This window comes from Talpa europaea (genome assembly GCF_964194135.1).
Source record: "Talpa europaea genome assembly, chromosome: 10".
NCBI lineage: Eukaryota > Metazoa > Chordata > Mammalia > Eulipotyphla > Talpidae > Talpa > Talpa europaea.
In genome coordinates this window covers 69629661-69650991 of record NC_140077.1, presented here as the reverse complement: position 1 = coordinate 69650991, position 21331 = coordinate 69629661, and the positions used below count along the sequence as shown (strand labels likewise).

The 21331-nt window shown below is 60.4% G+C and overlaps 1 protein-coding gene across 1 annotated transcript; it reads right to left on the bottom strand.

Annotated features, from left to right (window-relative positions):
- Positions 1-4365: 4365 nt before the first annotated feature.
- RD3 (RD3 regulator of GUCY2D) lies at positions 4366-5480 on the bottom strand (the record flags this gene model as incomplete). The annotated part of the gene is made up of 2 exons (XM_084245293.1): positions 4366-4654; positions 5185-5480. The coding sequence occupies 2 exons, from the start codon at positions 5478-5480 to the stop codon at positions 4366-4368; spliced, it is 585 nt and encodes a 194-aa protein (XP_084101419.1).
- Between the last annotated feature and the right edge of the window lie 15851 nt (positions 5481-21331).

Below are 21331 nucleotides of genomic sequence, written 5' to 3'. Positions count from 1 at the left end.
AGCTGGAGCTGGGGCGGCGCTCCCGGGCATGCGCAGTGCGTCCTAGTCACCTGCGCGCGTGCTCTGGGCCTTCTCCCTCCGGTACCTTGAGATGGTCGTTGGGCTGGACCTGGAGCTCTGTCCATCGCGGGGCCTCATGATCAGTGTGGTGGGCAGGCTGCCAGGCCGCGACACAGCCCTCCGGCCACACAGGCCTGGGGTAACTCATCCCCACAACCACCAACTCCACCCCCCCACCCCTCCACACCCCTCCTCCTTTTCTCTCCCGGAGGCTGTTTCTGGCAGGGACCCTGCTCAGGTGAGAGAGCGCATTCAGCCGCTGAATTGCCAGGGCTGGACCCTCTCGACGCTGGTCTCGGGTAGGCAGGTGCTCTTGCCTGCCTCACAGACTTCCACGAATCATTTTCTTATTTTTTTTTAAAAGATTTATTTATTTATGCATACAAGAACTAGGGTACAAGCCAGATGTGCAGGGGTAAGAGGATTCCCAAGAGACAGAGTAGGGAACAGAACATGCAGACTGACGAAGGGGAGCAGAGGGGAGCAGTGGGCAAGACAGGAGAGGTCTGTTGTACCATGTGGGTCAGTTTCCTGGCTGGGGCTTGAACTCCTGATGCAGAGGCTGTGGATAGTTTTACATTGCGGTGCTTAACCCCTTCCGCCACCAGGGAAGCCCCATTTTTGACTCGAATACGGTAGTCATGATTTGCAGTCCATGTTTTCATTTTTGGATGAGCCCCTCACTGAATATAATTATAACAGGGGGGTCCCCAGGAAAATGGGAGGTGCCAGGCTCCCTGCCCTACACAAGGCAGGATGGAGCAGAGCAGGGAGAGGAGAAGCTGGAGAGGACCCTGGGGAAGGAAGGGAGAGGATGGGGAGCAGGAGGAGACCTGGAGGAGGTGCAGGGGGCAGAGACAGGAGATGAAGCTGCACCTGCTTCCTGGCCCTGGACAGGTTGGAATAGACATGGGTGAGACCCATGGGGAGGTGACAATGGCAGCATTGATCTTGATTTTGGTTTTGTTTTTCCCTCCTTGTCTGGCTGTTTCTGCCCCTTTCCTGTGGGTCCTCACCAGGAGGTGCTTTACACATGCGGCAGGTTTTTGGGCCTCAGAGGCCTGCTTTGGGCCACCCCTGTTGGGCTGGACATTTACCCACAAGGGGAGGGGTGACTTTGGGTGCTTAATTTGGGAACTTTATTCTTCCTCTTTTCTGTATAACACACTAATTGTATTAAAGTTCCTTTCCATTATAGGTCTTACGCATTAGAGTATGTTTTGTCTTGATGTGGTGGATGGCAGAACCCATTTAGAGTGGGCAAGTTTGGGGGTTCTGGGGTGCCCCCTCTCTGTCCTGTAACATAATAATGCCAATTTCATTCAATATGTAATAATACTCATAAAAAGCAACAGATGATAATTTCCCCATTTAACAAATGATGCAAGGTGTTAAATTAATTTAAAATAACTGTCCAAAAATGATTTGTCAGTGAATAAATTTTTAAATAACATGGTGTTTTGTTGGGAAGCCATATGCATGTTAAAACAGGCTGAAATATCACTGTGTGGTATTTGGTGACATCAAAAATAGATGAACTTTTTCATTACCTACTAATGGGATTCTCAAAATTGTCCCTGAGTTATTTTGATAAATTTTAATGTTGTGTTTCCACACGGCAAGATGAGGGTAGATCGTTTTAGTTTGCTGCTTGCAAGCATTTCCCAAACTAAAATTTCTCCACATGAATGAGGATTTTCATCAAGTGAAAAGTCCAATTTTTCTCACCGCTTTTCAAGTTGTTAGAGACCATTGGTTGCTGTGGAAGAATCTAATCAGATGTACATGATCAGGATTTGAGGAATGAGTGTGTTCAGGCTGATTGGCAGAATTATTATTATTTACATGTCGTCATTTATTAAATGTTGACACCACTGCTCCTAAGCATTGTGTGTTTAGGAAATATGATCAGGTATAAAACAAGGCGCAGCTTCCTTGCCAGTGAGCCGGGCTGGGTTGATCCTCACTCAAGGAAAGAACCTGCAAAAGTCCTTCGTTGAAAGAAGTCAGGAATCTGGAGAGGGGCCAGGCCTGAGGGGATAGGCAAGGTCACTGCTGGGAGAGCTGTGGGTGGTGCAATCCACAGGAAAAGGCATTGCTCCCATACCCTAAAGTATCCCTAGTGTCTGGATTTCTCTTCAAACATTTCACACAAAAAGTAGGACAAAGCAGATACGGCTAACTGTTAATGACTGTTAGACCTTGGCGATGGGCCTGCTTATACTTCTTTCTCTACTTTTCTGCATGTTTGGAAATGCTCACAATAATAAGGAAAGACAAACAAAAACAACCACAAAGTAAAATAGAGAATGAATAAGGCGAGGTCCAGCCCCCAGGGGTGCTGGGCTCTGTGCAGAAAGGATGGTCCCCCTAAGGCCTAGATCTGCTCACCCCTCAAGTCCCCCACCCCCGCCAGGCCCTCAACAGAGATCACACTGTTGCCAGGAGATTCTCCAACAGTTTTGCTCTTTTATTTACTGTTATTGCTGTTTTAAAACTAGAAATTGAGGCAGATGTCATTGCTCCCTGGAAGGATCTGACTCTAGGAGAGCATCTTCTGGCCTCTTTGGGATCCCCATATTAGGACCTCTGGAGTGTGAGGTGGGTGGGCTCTTTCTGTCCCGAGGGAGGTGGGCAGGGAGGGTTTTCCTGGCTGCTGGTTCTCAGACTCAGTAAAAAACACGTGGCTGAGTCCTCAGAGTCTTTCCCTTTTGGATGACTAGGTAGGTGCGGCGGGGGGGGGGGGGGGGGTGTGGTAAACAGCAGACACTCTTAAACAGGCTTCTCTGAGGCCCCCACCAGGTCAGCCCCACAGCCCCATCCCTGGAGACCCCCAGCCAGAGTGCTCGGAAAGCTCACATCTGGGGACCCTTTGCCCTTTCACCTCGCCTTCTACCGGGCCAAGCGTGCACTTACCAAGCGCCTCTTCTGCCTGTTTCCAAGCTCACCGGTGCTGGTCCTCATGGCTTTGACAAAAATCCACGTGAGCCAATAAAATGCAAGTGTGGGCCCCGCAGATGTCACCATAAAGGGAAGATGGGCTGGGCCTACATTACAAGCTTGGAAACCTTGAATGAGCTTTTTATGACTTCAAATAAAATAAAGAAGCTGTTTAAGGGCACGTTGTTATTTGAGTCTAACTATAGCCAGTCCCTCTTCAGTGGGGCCTGGTGCAGTGCCACCGTCCCTGACCGGATTCTAATGAAAATAACTGGATCATTGAACTGTTTTCCAGCGAGCTTGGTCAGGGGCCACGTGGCTGTCCCCTCTTGGCCTGTCCCCCCAGGGTTTTATAGGAAAGCGTGTGGACCCACTGCAGCTCTGTGTGCTCCGGGGGCAGACACTCCCCTCCTGCCCCCACCCCCACCACTGCCTCCCAGTGCGGGGCTGTCTGGCCTTCCCACTTGTCCCATGACCCCCACATCGGATATTCCATGCCCACTGCCCGGCGTGGAGCGACAGTGGGCCTACGGGGAGGCGCTTCTAGGTCAAACTCAGGTGCATCCAGGCCAGTTGGAGGTTTGAATTCACAGCTGGAGGTTTGAATTCACTCAGGTGTCTCCAGGCCAGTTGGAGGTTTGAAAGATGCGGGAGGAACCTGGGGTGGGATGGCCTGGGCTCTCCAGAGCACACAGCCCAGGGCTTGCATCACCTCAGGAAGGAGCTGCTGGGGACTGCCCACTCCCCAAGATGACCACCTCAGACCCCATCCAGTGCCCAGGGAGGGGCGGGTCATCACTGGCAGGCAGGAGGAGAATGACCTTTGTCCCTGCAAGGCCCAGGACTCGAGGACTCAGGTCGGAGACTGTGTAGGAGCAAGCCCACGGGATCTGGTTGTGAGGAAGACAGAGGTGGCCTGAGCCTCAGTTTCCCCACTTGCTCCTCCAGGACTAGGCACTCCGAGGCCCCTTCATCTGAGGCGCCTTCAGATTTGCCCACTCGTGAGGCTGCAACCTACTCACAGTGGTGAGACCAGCCAGTCCCCAGCAGAGTGGACGCCCCAACCATCCCTCTTGCATCCAGGGAGGGGTGATTGGACAGCCTGCAGTTGGGGGAGAAGGCAGGTCTTGGCCGCAAGGCTGGTCAGCTCTCCCGCATCCTGACAGAGTGGGACTGGAAGCTGGGGCTGGTTTGTGTGCTCATACCCTGGTCCCTGCGGGGACAGGGCTGCTCCAGCCAAGTGGCAGCTGGGGGCCAGGGCAGCCTGGGCCTTGGTTCTGGACAGTGGCCAGCGGAGGGGGGGTGGAGGGCCTAGAATGGGCAGGAGGCCCCGCCTGTCATGCTCTCCCGTGCTGGCCCTGCCCGTCAGTCCTGGTGGGGTGCCCGGAACTCGGGCATACTCCAGGTGCGCGGGGGCGGCGGCGCCACCCGCTCCACATCCTCTGAGATGGTGGGGATGTCGCTGGCGAAGGGCGCGATGCGGGCGCGGGGTCGAAAGGCGGCCAGCGCGGGCCCAGCCCGGGGCCACTGGCTTGTTAGCTTGAGGGCCTCCTCCTCCTGCCGCATGAGCTCCAGCACCTCCTGCAGCACGGAGCGGAAGAGCCGCGCCACCTCCTGCACCTCAGGCTCCCGCTCAGCCAGCAGCTGCCGGAACCTGGGCGCAGGGGCTGGGCTCAGCAGGGGCTCCGCAGGGGAGGGGGGAGACCTGGGGCTGCCCTGGCCTCCCAGCCCCACCCGGAAAGCCCCAGCCCCCACCCCCAAGGAGCCAGCAACCACCCCTCCCTGCTGCTCCAGTTCGAATCCAGACCCGCCACTTCTGAAGAAGGAGCTGCCGTGTTAACATCTGGGGTAATAGCACCCACACAAGGTCAGCAGGAAGCTCCCAGATGCTCCCCGTCAGAGCTCAGGTGCCCCTGGCCTGCGCCGGCCCCCGGAGTTCCCTGGGAGCACCTGAGCCCAGGAAGCGGCTGCAACTGGAGGATGTCTGTGCCGTGACCCCCGACTGCGGCCACCATCCCCAATAACCCTGGCTAGCCTGCTCTTGGCCTCTTTCAGATCCCCTGCCCTGCTTTCCTGGTGCTCATGGGTCACCCAGGCCTGCTGGCTCGAGTCCTGGGGCCTGGGGCCCCCATCATCACCACCCCTCCTGGGCCCACAGCCGACATGGCTCGTGCAGGTGGTTACCTGAGGATGGCAGGCCCGCAGTAGGAGGGGTGGATCTTGGCACAGACGTCTTCCAGTTGTAGCCGCTCGCCGGGGCTCAGGTCATAGCTGGGCCGGGGCGCGCTGGCCAGCCAGCTATAGTCCGCCCCGGTGCGGACCTTCCTGACCGCGTGGGTGCGCGCCCGCTGCTGCCGCTCCACCTCCCGCATCTGCCCCGCCAGCTCCATCATCAGCGTCTCCAGCACCATCTCAGCCGGACTCCGGGACGACAGCCGGGGCAGGGCCTCGTTCCAGCGGAACCACGGGGTGAGGGACATGGGTGGCGTGGGGACCTGTGGTTCTCCGTATGAGAGGAGGGGAGGTGAGAGGCGTTCCTCCCGCACTGCTGGGTGGCTCCGGGAAGCGACTCAGCCTCTCTGAGCACTCATCTCTGGTGCTGCAAGACGAGAGAGAACAGTTGTGTGCAAACTTGGGTTGCACCAGGAGCCAGGTCCCCATGAGAGGTGCTCTTGGTCAGTGCAGCCGAGATGTATTCAAATGCCTGAGCCCCAAGAAACTGCCTCCTGGATCCTCTGACGCCAGCATTGTAGGAAATACTCTGTGTGACTATACCTGTAGTCACACTAAAAGCCCATGCTGACTTAACAGGAAAGCACACCAAGTTTCTAAATGGCGGGGCACTTGCTGTGGGAAGCAGGATTGACACCATCCTGCAAAAGACACCACCCCCATCCATTCATTCGCTCAGAAGCATTAAGCCAGCACTTTGCTCACATCTGCGGAGGAGCACAGCTGGGAGAGTGCATTGAGCAGAGACAGGACAGTGTGCCACACCAGAGCCAGCGCTGGTGGGGCATGAGTGGGAGGCCTCCAGATAAGGAGAGGGGTGTGGGTGAGAGTGGCTGATGGCGAGAGCAGGCTCAGGCACAGGGACTGATGGGGATGATGTCGCGGGTGGGTGACTTAGCCAGGGTACATGGAGAGATGTGTACAAGGAGCATCGGGTCAAGAGCAGGGACCCCAACTCATTGTCTTACTTCCACCAAGGGTCCTGCTCTACACAGTTTGATGACTGACTAGGGGGATGAATGGATGGCTTCATGAGTGGATGGACGGATGGACGGACTGGTGGGTGGATGGATGGTGGATGAGGCTTGATGCCAGCCTCCTTGCTAAGGTGGGCGAGACAGAAGCAAGCAGAGTAGGCCTGATGCATGTAGTCTGGGCCTGAGTCATCATCCGAGACAGGTGTTCCCCCCAAGTCAGAGGGCAGGGCTTGGGGCGGGGGCGGGAAGGATTCCCACCTGAGTTCTTGGATGTCTGAGCTCTCTGGCCTAAGTGGCAGTGACTGAGGGGCAAGAGGGAGCTCTGGGTTTTCTCACCCCTCTCCACCGCTCCCCATCACCCCCCCAGACTACAGGCTCTGACAGAAACTGGCTCCTGCAGCAGCTATTTCAGGCTCTGACCCGCCCTTCTCTTGGGGCCTGCAGCAGGCCTGATTAACGTCTTACTGTGAAGGAGAGTGGCACAGAGCGCCGTAGAGGCTTATCCCAGGGCACCAGAGCTGCTGGCCTGGGGAGGGGCCCCTACAGGTGCCGTCTCACAAAGACGGCCGGAAGGTTTAGCTTTGGATTGACCCCGTGGCTGGGTGAACCCCTGGGGTCTACCCTCCTGCTCACACCAGGGCTGGGGGGACTCTGGAAGCTTACCACCGAGTGTCTCTGCTCCCCAGTTAGTCAATAACACCTGCCTCGACCTGCAGTGTGTGATCATGACTGAATTCTCATCTGCGAAAAAGTAGGACACCTGGGGATCCTGCCCACGAGCTGAGGGTGGAGACAGTGTTACCGTCACGGGTCATGGACAAGTGGCCCAGAGGGGGTGGCACGGAGTATTCCTGCCACCACGTCACACGAGCTGTTCAGAAATGTCACACACACATGTGCGCGTGCACACACACACACACACACACGGCAAAGCCTGCAAAATGGTCACCACCAGCAAAGCAAGTCATGACAACAAATGGCGGGTGTCCCCGTGATAGTCACCTGGACTATAAACACCTCCACAGACCTGGGCGCCAACACAGCCGAGGCCCCAGGTATAGGGGGGGCAAGACAGGTGGGGGCCTATAGACCCCCATAGACACAAATCCAGGGAAGCCTTCAAGGTCACTTTCTTTACCGCCTTGCTTGGCTGCACTGTCTGCCTGTTCGGTCACAGTCATCACTTGAAAGCGGGGACCCCAAGTCAAAGCTCGCCTTCCTGTCACCCCACCCACCACGGACGTCTTTCTCCCTCTCCGCCACACCTGTATTAGTCTTCCTGCGCTCCCAGACGGACCGAGGCTGGGGGCCTGGGAGCCAGGACCAGAGCCCTGGAGGCCTCCCCACACCACGTGCAGGAAAGGGACACAGTCTGGGCAGCCCTGGGCCAGCCCTGCGTGGAGGGCACCCCTGTACTGCCAATGCAGGGACTCCAGGCTGTGCCCCTGTCCCCTTGCTCCGTCTGACAGAGGAAGCAGCTATGGGTCCTCCCCTTCTGCCCCAGGCACCAGAGAAGCTGTATCCTTCAAGCCTCAGTGTCCCCAAGTGTAAGATGGGGTGAGATGCTTGTGCACCCCACAAGCTAAGGAGAAAGTGGCTTTGTCTGGGTCTGGGCCTGCCGCTGCTTGCGGTGCCGGGTTTCTTCCCTGGAGCCCAGGGGGCGACCCAGAGCTGGGCCAGCTCTAGCGAGTCTATATTTCCATGAACTTGACCTGGAAGGTCCTGTCTCCATCGGCTGTGCAGGCAGACCAACCCCGGATCCCGCCCCCAACCCCTCGATCCCGCCCCTGCAACTCTGGTGAGCTCCAGGCAGCTTCCCACACAAGTGCTGTTCTCAAATCATCCTTGGACACTTGTGTCCACTGTGGACCCGGGGTTCCAGAGGGCTGCACTCGGCTTTATGATTTTCGTGCCAGGGGAGGCACATGGAGGCCCGCGGCAGACCGTCCTGTGAACAAGACCCAGTGGCGGCCACACAGACGCAGGCTCCTGCTCCCACGAGAGGGACTCACTGCATTTGGAGACGTTTTGCTGAGAACAGACCCAGGGGCCTCACAGGCCCCTGAGCAGCCTGCGGCCCCCAAAGTGAAGCAGCCCCTGGTTTGATGCTGCCTGGACCCCAAGTCTGCTCCTGACTTTGCCGCAGCCTGGCTTTTGGGACAGCTGAGGGCCCCGGGCAAGAAAGCTTTGGGGAGGAGTGGGGAGATCAGGGGAAGGAGTCCCCACTGCCAGTCTCCATGGAAACACCCAGCCGGGCCCCCCTGTGCCCTCATGTCACCACTGGTCTGTCCTCACCCATCCCCTGTGCTCCCTCTGCCCTCCTCTCACCCACCTCTCAGGGCCTCCCTGCAGCCTATTTGTGAGCATCCCCAGGGTCAGCACCAAGCTGGGGATCCCGGTGGACACCACCCCCCACTGTGACTCGTTAGAGAAGCTAGAACAACCGCACCGCGGAGTCCGGCTGCAGGAGGTCAGGGATGGGGGGGGGGGCTGTCCCAGCAGCAGGAGAGCCAGGGGGCACTGGGGGGCAGGGCCCTGATCCTGCAGATAGGGGGAGGGTCCATCTGTTCCTGCTAGCACCCAGCCTCCCAGGAAGGAAGGGACATCTCAGTCCCAGCCAGGAGCTGTCTTGGGGACCCCCTCCCAGTCCCCTCTCTGTTGAGGCTCTAACAGCAGAACTGGGGTGACTGGCAGGGCAGGGAAGGCTGATGCCCCGGGGCGGGTCTATGCATCCCTGTCCCAGAGCACCTGCAGCTTCAGGGCAGGCAGGGAGGCACCTGGCATGGGGGAGATGCCTCATAGGGGTACAGAGAGCAGTGCCCCCTCCAGCCCAGCCAGCACCGCAGCCCCTAGATGGGCCTTCTTTGTCTTTGTCATCATGGAAAAAAATTCATCGAACCTGGTGTGACTTGGCCTCACCTGGGGATCCCCATCCACCTGACCAACACCAGCTCAGCTCTCCAGAACTCACGGTCACCTCTGCAGCCTGTGCCCCGCTGAGGGGGTGGCCACAGGCCTGCCCACATCCAGCCCCCTGGCCGCTCCGTCCCAGCCTTTGCAACAAACCGGTTTTCTGCTTCGGCTTTTTCTCTCCCCTCACCTGGCTGTGAGCACAGGGAGGCGAGAGCTTTTGGCAGAAGCTGCTGGCATGAAGTAGGTGCCAGAGAAGTGCTTCCTGAATGAGTGAATGAACAAATGGATGGATGAATGAATGCCAGGCTTCATTCCCAGGTAGAAGAGAGACCAGGAGGGGTAGGTATGGGGGTCGGACTGACCACAGTGAGAGGGGCTGGTTCCCCAGAAGGCCCCCTGGCCCCCCAGGCGGTTCCTATGTCCCTCCCCAGCTCCACCCTTCCCCCACCCCTGCTGCTCATCCAGACCAGAGGCCTGGGGCGAGCGGGGACCCAGACACCTCCAAGGCCTGGGCCCAGACCCGCATCCCCTGCCTGTCCTGGGCTCTGCACATGTGTCCCAGTGGTGGCCCTGTGCCTTCCCCTCTCTGACCTGGGGTCCTGCTCCCCCTGCTATGTGTTCCCATGAAAGGAGAGACAAACTGGGTTGGGCCGCCCAGAGAGGCTCGATGCTCCTCAGGGACCAAGGCCCTGGCCCCGAGTCACAAAGCAGGCCCAGGTGGCCCGGCACTCTGCAGAGTCCCCAGCCCTGGGGCAGGTGACCTCAGGCTCCCCAGCCATCACTCGCCCACTGCCTCCACTGTCCCTGCCTGCCGCCCCTAGCTGTGGCCTCACACTAGGCACCCTGCTCTCAGGGTGCAGGTGGGGAGCCACTGTTTCCTGGGAAGATGACCCTCTTACCTGGCCACCTGAGGTAAGAGGGGTGCACATGAGGTCCTGCTTCTGTCTCCAGGCCGGGAGCAGGTGCTTGAATCTTTTCAGGGCCAAGTAACGTGTCGGCAGCAGGACTGAGGGACCATCTCGCCCAGAGGACCACTTCTGTTCCTCCTCTGGCGCAGCTGCCTCAGCTGTCCTGGCGTCTGTTTGTCTGTCTCTGAGAAGTGTGCCTAGAGCAAACAGCTCAGCGCTGGCCAGGGCAGGGCTCCCCGGGGCCCCGAGTCCCCCAGAGGCTGGAAGGGAGCTGTGCTCTGTTGCCCTGGAGACTCACCTAAGCCTCTTCCACCTGAGCTGATCTGGTCCAGATGGCGCTCCCCGCCCTATGGGGCAACGCTGGCTGGGGCGCAGGGCCTGTTTCCCTCACCAGCCCTTGGCCAGATGCCCCTCTGGGCTGTCCCCCACAAACTCAGCAGGGGAGGAAGGCCCAGAGGGCTGAGGGGGGGGCCTGTCCTCCTGGCCTGTGCTCTGTTATGCCTCTGGGGGAGCTGGGCTGGGGAGCAGATCAGGAAGGGGTCACTGGTCGTGAGGGCTGGAGGAGAGCCCCCTTCCCGCCCCCAGCACCCCATGTGCCCGTCCAGGCCTTGCCCTCTCCAGCCCAGATGCCCGAGCCCTGTTCCCCACCTGGCCCATTCCGTGCTGGCTCCGTTACTGGGCCTGCCCTGCTCGTCTGTGGCTGTTGGTCCCCCTCCAAGCGGGGGGGTGGGGGGGGGCTCAAGAGCAGTCAGAGGCTTCTCTTGAAAGTCGCAGTGGTTGGTCCCAAAGGGATGGAGACCCCCACATTTAGGGAGCTGACCTCTGACCGGCCACCCCCCGTGGGCTCCATCCAGGGCCAGGCAAGGCCAAGAGCGCCCGGATCAAGGAAGTGGGGGTTCATGCCAGAGCCCCCACCTCTATCACCGTCCTGACACGCCCCCAGGGCATATACCCCAAACGCATCCACGGTGGGTGGGGTCGCCCCCTCTAAGGAAGTCGCCGCAAGTAGTGAACCAGCAGCCTGTCAAGCAGCACTGTGTCCCAGGCAGCAGCTGTGCGGGCCGGGAGGAGGGCTGGGCTGGGGCCCTGCTCTCTTGGCTCCCAGGACTCCTGGTGAGCCCTGAGGGTGGGGCAGGAGCAGCTGGGCCTTGCAGGAGAGCGGGAAACAGGACAGGTGGGCTGCAGAGGCGTGTCTACCTTCCCGCAGTGCAGCCTGGCCTTGTGCTGACCACTGTCCAAAGGAAGAAATTCACCACGTTCCCACTGCCATACTTGAGTCACCCTCAACACACACACACACACACACGTCAGTGCCATCCTGAGGCCCATGTTCTGAGTCACCCAAAGGTCTTAATGGCACTGAGTGGCAAGAACATTATACATCAGACCTCAACCTTCAGGTGAGAACCCAGCTTCTCGAATGTCTCCTGCATACGCAGCTGCCCCCAGCACACACAGCTGCCCCTGTACACACCTGTCCCTGCACACGGCTGCCACCTGCACATGCCTGCCCCCATGCACACAGCTGTCCCCCCTGCACACGGCTGTCCTACTGCACACATGGCTGCCCCCTGCACACGGCTGCCCCCGCACATGGCTGCCCCGATGCACACGTCAGCCCCCTGCATAGGGTTGCCCCCTGCACATGGCTGCCCCCATGCACACAGCTGCACCCCCTGCACACGGCTGCCCTATTGCACACTGCTGCCCCCACACACGGCTGTCCCCCCCACACACAGCTGTCCCCTGCACACACAGCTGCCCCTTGCTCACACGGCTGTTCCCTGCACACAGCTGCTCCTGCACATGGCTGCCCCTGCATTTTCCAAGAATGTCTGTGGTCAGGAGAGGGACCCTCCTGCCCCCCCTGCTCTCTGGATCCCATAGCTCAAAGAGGCTGGAGTTTGTGAGACTGCTCATTTGTCTGCTTCATTAGCAGGGCCAACTCCCACTCCAGGCCACCTGCCCAGGGAGGGAGGTGGTCTCCTCTGCTTTGGTGGTAGAGGCTGCTGAGGTGGCTGAGTGCTCGGACATGGAGAGGGTGCCGGGTCTGAGGACTAGAGCAGGGTGTTGGGGGAACAGGCAGGGGCAGGTCAGACCATGTGGGTGAAACCAGTTTCCCCAGTGGACTCGAACGTGGCGTGTGGCTCTTAATAGGACATGAGGGCAGTTCCCGTGGGGGCTGGCAGGCACCCAGAGAACTGGCCACAGCCCCAGTGGCAGGGACAGGCCTGGATGGGGAGGGGATGGAGAGGGGGCGCTTGCCTGGGAGTCTAACTGGGATGCCGGGCGGGTGGGGTTGGGATATCAGGGCAGGGTGGATGGCGTGGCGCTGGCTGTGTGGGGGCGAGGGGCCATCACAGCTCCTGGAAGGGGTGAGCAGGTTTGGCTCAAGACAGATCTGGGTGCTCAGGGTCTGGACAGAGGGCAACTGGAGCCCAGATGGGCAAATCCAGATCCCACAGGCCCAGAAGAGGGGAGAGCAGGCACGGCACAGGCTGGGAAGAGGCAAGGCCCACGGGCTCCTCCGATGCTTCCTGCCAAGGCCCAAGCTCAGGGATCGGGGGAGAAGGGAGTCTCCTGGCCTGATGGTCTCCCCAGGGCTCTGACATGGAGGTCAGCGGGCCCTGAGCAGGGTCAGCTCTCCCTGAGACTGAGGAAGGGTGGTGGGGTGAAGCGGGGCCTCAGGACCCCATCACGCCCCCAGGACCTCTGTTTATCCTGTGGACCATCTGAAGTTACGCTGCTCCAAGTCCCAGGACTCCCCAGGGGCCGTGTCCTGGGCATCGGCAGTGACCCTGGTTACACCTGAGCCTGGTCCCCCCTTCTCCTCTCCACTTGCTGGATCACCTCCCAAACCCAGGCATCCATGTCTCCGCTGTTAGCACCCCGCTCTGATTCAGAGAACAAAGGGGTGGTCTGTGGTGGCAAATGCCACCAAGAGGTCAAGTGCAATGATGCTGAGAGTCCCCAGCAACAGGGAGGTGGCATGGCCACGGCCGGCCTGGGGGTGTGGGGGCCTGGGGACCTGGAGGCTTGGGAGTCTGGGGGCCTGAGGCTCTGGGGCTCTGCGGGTTTAAGGACCTGGGGGTCTAGGGCCTGGGGACTGTGGGTCTGGGGGCTTAGGGGCCTGGAGGCCTGATGGTCTGAGGGCCTGGGGTCCTGGGGCCCTAGGGTCCTGGGGGCCTGTGGGTCTGGGGTCATGGGGGTTTAGGGGCATTGGGATCTAGGGGCATGGGGGCCTGGGAGCCTGGGGGCCTGGGAGCCTGGGGACCTGGGGGTCTGGGGACCTGTGAGTCTTGGGGTCTGAGTCTGGGGGCCTGGCGACCTATGGGTGGGGGGCCTGGGGGTCTGGGAGCCTGTGGGTCTGGGGGCCTGCAGCTGGCAGCGTCTGCCTGAGGGCTGGGGGCAAAGAGAAGATGGGGTTGGAGGGTCCCCGTCCCTATTGCCTGCTGTTTGTGAGGAGAAAAGTTCAGGGACAGGACGGCTGGTCCCTGCATCCTCCCCACCGGGGTGGGTGGTTGCTGCAGCTGAGGAGCTGAGCGCAGTTCCTTCGGCAGCTCCGCACCCCATGTTCTCTGACAGACTTCCCATGCACCCAGGAACCCCAAGTGCTCGCTTTTCCCGCACTGCCTCCACCCTCCCTGAAGGCCCGCCACTCCGGCTCCCCCAGAGTGTCCTGGGTGCCAGCGCAGAAATGGAGAGGTTTCCATCTGTGCTCACAGGACCCCAGCTCCAGCGGAGGGCCGGGCTGTGGGCAGAGATGAGGGTCTGCAGGATCAGAGCCACCCTGCAGAGCAGCCCTGCTGGGCTCCCTTGCCTCCGCCCCACCCTGCTCACCTGAGGGCCCAGATGCCAGGGCAGGCCTGAAGCCTGTCCCTGCCTGCTATGGATGGGGGGACCATGTGCCCGAAGGCGAGGAGTTATTAGCCAGACCACCCATGCGCTTTCTCCCAAACCGTGGTCCTGCCTACTGCCATATCAGGGGCAACCGCACAAGACAGGCACATGGGCATGCACCCCAAAGGCCCGCAGACACCAGACACACCTCACAGCCATAATGACAGGTGCACGGGTCTGGAGAAGCCATGAACTTGGAGACCCGCCTGGTGAGGGGCACAGGGAGAAGCTGGGCTCACCCTCATGGTCCTCCCTGGATTTGGGGGTGACTGTCACCCAGCTCTGGTTTGCTTGTGAAAGTCCAGGTTCCACATGCTGAGGCAAAACAGCAGGGACTTTGGGCACCCCATATTGTCCCTGCTCATCACCTCAGAGCTGGGGGCATCTCAGCACACACACACATGCACACACACACATGTACATGCACACACAGACACGCACACACACAATGCACACATGCATACACGTACATGCACATACATGTTCACACATGCACACACATGCACACACACATGGACCCCTGGAAGTGCCTGTGCTCACACCCTGCACAGAGACTCGGGGCAGAGGGTCTCTCTTCTTGACACCATGACAGGAAAAGGGGCTGGTCTCACCACAAAGCGGCCCCAGCCTGGATGCCGCAGCCTGTCTGGCTCCCAGCAGGCTCCCAATGGGGCTCACGGTCGCCACTCTGCTGGGGAGAAACCCGAGTTCAAGGGAGCAGTTGGAAAAAGTTGTGGCACCAAGTGACAGGCCCCGAAGGCCAGGCCAAGCTGTCACCTGGCCCGGCCGTGGCTGCAGGGTCGGCAGTCCCCAAGACTGCTGAGAAATGGACTCACATTGGGCACGCCTCACCCTGCACCCCAACCCTGAGACCAAACTGCTCCGTCCACAGACCTGCCTCTGTGGGTGCCCTCACCCTCATGTCACCCTTGGTGCCCTGTGTGATGGGCAGGCACACAGGTCAACCCAGCACTCCCAGGCCCTGGGGACCCCCGCCTGTTTGTTTGGAAGCCAGATGTCACGGAGGCACACAGAGAGCCCGCTGTCCCCAGGGCCACCGAGCTGTAAACATGACAACCAGCCACCTGCCCAGATGCCTCCTCACCCTGCACAGGTCCTGAGATGGGCACTCTGGGCTCAGCCGGGACACCCGGCATCCTGCCACTGGCCACAGGGACACGAGTGCCCCAGGATGGCTCCCCCACATCTCGGGGTCCTGAAATTTGATGCCATCAAATTATGCTTGTTTATAATCCACTGTCTTCCAGAAGATGCCTGTGTGACTCATGCAATGGCGAAGCTGACAAAACACTTAAATATTTTAAAAATGCAACATAAGATCAAATGACATGCAAAATGGGTGCCGAGAGCCAGGCTGTGATCTGGAAATGCCACTTATCCCTAAAATGAACAAGGGCTTCTTGGAGAAGGCTGCTTCCAGGTCTGGTAGGACATGCCCCAAAGCGACCAAGGACTCCTAAGGGGCCTGACATGGCTCCTCCTGGGGCCCTGTCCCCCCCAGGGTGGCCCTGGCATCTGAAGGCCCCATCCACACCCAAGCCAGGCCCTGAACCAGTGCACCCCTCACTTGGGGTGGCTTTCTGGAGGAAGAGCTCACACCCTGGCACATCCCGCATGGGGCAGAGTCCCACTCTCTCCAGCCCAGCCTGGCATGGAAGCCATAGCAGGGGTCAGGACTCGCTCTCCACAGCACTGGGAACCTGGAAAGAATCCTCAGGGCGGGCCCAAGCACAAGCACATAGACCCCAATCCTCTGGGGCGTGTGGTAACCATTTTCCGGGCATGGCAGACCCCGCCAGCACCACATCTCCTGGACAGCTTCGGGGAGCTTAGAGCCTCTGTGCAGGCAGCAGGCAGATACCAATGTTGGTGACCCCTGGGTGGCAGGCAGGCACCAATGCCGGCAACCCTCAGGGGCAGACAGGCACCAATGCTGGTGACCCCTGGGCAGCAGGAGAGTGCCCTGGGTGTCAGCAGCAGAGGTGGGTGGGAGCCTGTGCCTGGTCCTCGCTCCAGCCTGGATGTGCCCTTCAGGGCCATGCAGCAGACGGGGGCCTGAGTTCTGCATCTCTGGCTCTCAGAACCCCCTTTGTCTCATCCGAGCCGACAAGGGGCAGCGAGGAGGCCGCTGGGCATGCTGGGTGCACCAAGTCCTTGCAGGCACGAGACACCGACCACCCGAGCTCCCTGGAGCATCAGCATGGCGGCCGTGCCAGGAATAGCCCGAGCACCCATGGGCGGCCAGGGTGAATGTGTGGTGCATGTGCACCACGGCTCACAGTGCAGATTTTCACAGTGAAAAAGCTTGGCCACTGGGGCCACGTGGTGGACCCGCAGGGGCTGACGTTCCATGAAAGGCAGATGGAGTAGAAGGACTCACCTGTGGAAGGCAGAGAACAGACAAAACGAAACAGACCGAAGTACTTGGACCAGAGGATGGCGGCTAGGGGTGCTGGGATGTGGGTTGCACACGCAGGGGCCCAGGTGGGAGACTTAACTCTGTACAGTGAAGCTGCTCCTGTGACAGCAGCACAGAGGGGGCAGAGGCCCAGGGAGAGGTGGCGGGGCGCGCCTTCCCTGACAGACACCCCATGGGCTTGGAGCCCCCCACCTGCTCTGCCTTGGGCGCCCCCAGCACACAGCCAACTCATAGCGGCCTTGTAGCTCTGGAGCTTCTGGCCCACAGGGTCCTGGGCAGTGAGCTTCGGGGCCGCGAGCTGGACATGAGTCCTGTCTTGGCTGAGGAGTCCACCCCAGGCCCAGGCCTGCCAGCTGCATGTTGGGGGAACCACTTAGCATGTCTGCACCCTTGCGTCCTTACCAGCAGGCTGTATGGCACCTGGCAGCGGGTGATATGAGGACCAAATAAAACAACACCCAGAAAGCTCTGCTCTGGGTGGGTGCAGGGAAGCAGCTCCTCCTCCGTGACCAGGGCTGGGGTGGGGAGAGGCACGAGGTGGGGGGAGGAGATGGAACCTCACTGCAACCCACCCCGCCCTGCCCAGAGTTGGTCCCACGGGAGCCAAGGAAGCAGAGGCAAGCACACCTGCAGCCAGCTCCCCTCCCTCAGGTGCGTCTGCAGACGCCTCCCTCAACGGCCCTGCCGGGGGTGCTGTTATCCCGCTTCTGCAGTAGAGAAAGTTGAAGCTTGGAGATCCTGGGCCCTGACCAGTCAGTTGGTCAGCAGGGAGCTCTCTGGGTGGGAGACAGACAGGGCTACTCCGCCCGCCGGCTCGGGGCAGCAGGGCTCACAGGATGACCGGGTCAGCGGGACTGGGTCAGCGGCCCCCGCGCAGGCGTCAGAACCCCTGGAGCGAAGCTCGGGCTTCGAGGCCTTGCGGGTCGCGCGCCAGGGGCCTCTAATCGTGAACAGCAGCGACACCTGGTGGTGAGGAGGGGTGCTTGCGTGGGTGACCACCGCCCTCAGGTCCCAGGGCTCAGGAGGTGCCGGCTGGCCAGGCTCTGCCCTGCCACCAGGTGGACTCCACAGGCCCTGTCCTGCCCGGAGCCCGCTGGGCCTGCCTGCCTCGCCCTACCCTGCAGGAGCAGATCCGGTCTCAGAACTTCCAGCTGTATTTCAGGATCCTTTCATCCTCGCTCTGGTGATGAGGACCTGCCCTGTCCCGGGACCATGACCTGGGGCCTCAGCCCCAGGAGCAGAGTCTCCCCCAGTTAGGGGCCTGACTCCTGGGGCGGGTGCCCCACTGTCCCTGGGGACTGGGCATCAGCGCTGGGCAGGATTTTCTGTGATCCGGCTGTGGGAATGGCCGGTGCGGGTGAAGGTAGGGGGCCCGCAGGCTTGAGGAGAACCACCCCTAGTTCCTCAACCCACGTAGCTGTGACCTGGGGACTCTGGGGGCACCTTCGGCTCCTGAGTTGGCGACTGGACCGTGGGCAGTGAAACAGTGCCGGCCCGTGTCTGGGCGTGGGTTCCACTCTAAACTCTCCCAAGCTGTGAGCCCCAAGATTCTGTGTTTGTTCATCTGGAAAACGGGGCAGAGAAAACAGGTAATTTCTGGGACAGCAGCCTGCGGGGCCTGGCGCAGGAGGCGGTCACTCGCGGCCACTCGGCACATGGGGCCAGCCTGGAGGCATGCAGAGGACGCCTGCCACTCCTGCCCCTCTGCCTCCTGCAGGGTGTTCTCTCTGTGCTGGGAGAAGAAGTTAATAATTAGCCACCAGGTTCATGGGACAACTGGGGTGCCTGGTGCTGAGTCACCCCAGCTGGACCTCCCCAGGAGGCATCTCCCCACCCACCAGCATCCTTTGCCCCCAAGTGCTCCCCCACTGCTGCTCACAGTCAATAGGGTGTGTCCTTGGGCTAGCTGGGAGTGAGTGGGGGGGGGGTCGGCCTTCCTCCAAGCCCCCCTACCCCCTGGACCTGGACACCTTCCAAAAGTGGCCCTCAAGCCAAGGTCACTGGCATTCAGGGAGCCAAGGTCAGCAGGATGGAGGGCAGGCTCTGGGCAGCTGGCTCCAGGGACTCTCCACAGAGATGGGTGAGGCCGGGGTCTGCTGTGGCTGGGTGAAGCCCCTGGTGGGGCTCTTGATTTCATTGTGTTTCATGAACCTAATGATGAGGCTTGCCAGGCCCAGCTCTACCACCCCTGCCCCAAGTTTGTCTGGAGAAGGTCAGAGCCGTAGTGGATAAGAGGCGCAAACCACCCAAGCAGCCACGTTGTTCCTTCCCGGCACAACTCCAGGCCTCCTCCTCACGCAGGGCCTGGGGAGGCTCCTGGCACCCGAGGCTGTCTCCTGCTTTGGGGTGAGAACCTCTAGCTCCTGGGAGTGCCCCCCATTCTACTAGGAGGTGGGGGAGGCAAGCAGAAATCCCAGCCTCCTGACTCCAAGGGCCAGAGAGCCCTGAATTCCCTGGTCATGCAGTCCAGGGGGTCACTTGACATCGCCCCTGGCATCACTTGCCTGCAGGTCAAAGGGCACTGCCGTGAGCAGCCAGGCCTCACAGTGACGGTACCCGGTAGGCCGCGCATGCCCTGTTCCTGTGTGGCGGGGGAGGGGACCCGCTGAGGTCCTGGATGAGGCCAGAACAGCAGCTGGATCCTCAGGTTTCCAGCACTGTCCTCTCTCGTGTCCACCCCTTACCTCGCGGCAGTGCCTATCAACCTGGCCCCCTGGATGCAGCAACCCAGCATGCTCAGCATCAAGACTTTGGGGGGAACTAGAGGAGCACGGTCTCTGCCATAGGACCTGGGGCCCTGGTGAGCATCTTGCCCCAGGGAGGGGCACAGCCAGGAGAGAGGGCAGCCCCTAAGGACTCACCTTGGGCTCGGAGACCCCAAGCCCTGAAGGCCACACTCAGAGGCACCTTCCTTTACAGGCTCCAGAACCATTTGACACCCCTCCCCCACAACTGGGTGCTGGCCCAGTGCCCACGGACTACAGTTGGTGCCGGCCGGTGGGAAAGACTGTAGGTGTAAGGTGAATGTCCCTGGAGACACTGTCTTCCAGAGGATTGGGGTGGTCAGGTGACCCTACATCCATCACAGCCTCTCCAGCCGGTGGCCTCACGCCTGCTCACGCACTAGCTTAGAGTCTGCCTGAGCGTTCCAACTGAGGGTCGGTCCGAGACGGTCTTCACACCAGCCCTGACCTTCCTTGCAGCTCAGATCCAAATCACCTGTGCAGTGAGCCCTGCCGTGCTGGAGGGGCTGGGCCAAAGGCCTGTGGCCTGGGTTCCAGCAGCCAGGGGTCACATCAGCGGGTGTGGCTGCCGTGGAATTCCTCCTCTCAGCCCTGAGCCTGGCCCGGCCAGTGGACACTTTCATTTGCAAAGGCCTATAATTAGAGCAAACAGGCCACTTTCCAGCAAACCGTGAAGCAACACATCTGAGAAGAAAAGGGGCAGCGAGGAGATGGTTCAGAGGCCCCCCAGACACCCTGCGTTGTGCCCACCCCCTCAGACTCCCCCATCTCCAGCCACACGGGCCATCTGACATCACTGGCCTCTGGGTCCATGTCCGGTTCTTTTCTCAGAGGACCTGGTTCTCCTTTCTGATAAGATTACATTCACCCTTAGAATTTCTGTTGGCTCCCCATCTGGGGTACAGACCCGTGATTCCATAACCAGCACCTCAGTAGCTCCCATCTTCATCCCATATTTCACCAGCCAAGTTGCCCACCCTCCTACTGTCTCCAGCCAGAGCAGAGTTATACACGAGCCCTGCCCTCTGTCTCCCCTGCTGGGGGCATCACGCAGGCCAAGCAGCCCGCATAGGCAGGTCTGGGGGAGTGGGATTCAGGGCGGTGGCATGTCAAGGGACATGAGGGAGGGAGCCTGTGAGCTCAGGCCCCCCATACACCTGTGGCTCCCGCTTAGGCCCCCTGTGTGCTGTCAGCTCCGATCTCTACTCTGTGTCGCCTGAGGTAGGACCCTGGGCTGTGGAGTGTGAGATGGGAGGGCATGGACAGGGAGGACAGCAAGGCTACCACAGAGGAGGAGCCGTCGGAGTGGGACAGATGGAGCTGCTTCTACCGCAAACCCGGGCTCAGGCCCGGCTGGGTCTGGCTTGTCTGGGGATGCAGATCTGTGGCCAGCACAGCCCTCGCACCCGCCTTCCAGCACCTGCACACCCAGATTGGGTCCCACTGCACAGAGAGCCCAGCCTGGGTCCCACTGCACAGAGCACCTGGCCTGGGTCCCACTGCACAGAGTGCCCAGCCTGGGCCCCGACTGAGGGTCTGTAACGAGTACCTGGTTGCCAGGCCTGTGTGGGTAGCTGGCTCGTCCTCTTGCCCCCTCTAGGCTGGGGTCTCTGAAGAGGGTTCTCCAGTCCCTCTTCAGTCCCTTCCCTGGCCACTGTGCCCTGGAGGCCCCAGCAGTGTGCGGGTTTCCCTGGCCCCTGCACCTCCTACACTGCCCTGGGCTGACCCCTCTTCACCCCACCTGCTCCTCAGTGTGTCAGGGGCAAGCAGGGAGCTCCAAGGGGCAGGCGAGAACAGGAAGGGCCAGAGGAATCAGTGAAGCTCCAGAGATAAGGGCAGCAAATCCCACAGGGGAGTCATCAGACCCCTAGGGCTGGGAGCAGCAGGACGTCCTGGACAAGGATGATAAAGAAACAGGACCCCGTGGGGAGTGAGACGTGATTCTGAGCAGAGACTGACAGGGTGAGGGAGACCACCCAGAGCAAAACTGGCACAGAGATGGGGCAGCAGGGGGGACAGGGAATGTAGGCTGCACCCCAGAGCATGACTCCACGGGCTCCCCAGCCCCTCCCTGCCTGGTCCACCAGCCTGGGATCCCACTTATTTCTGTTCCTTTCTCCACAATAAGCATTTCCTCGTATCTGTTTCTCCAAACAAATCTGCTCCTTCCGCCTGCCTGCCTGAACGCCAGCGACTTCCTGCTGCGGCTTCAGGAGA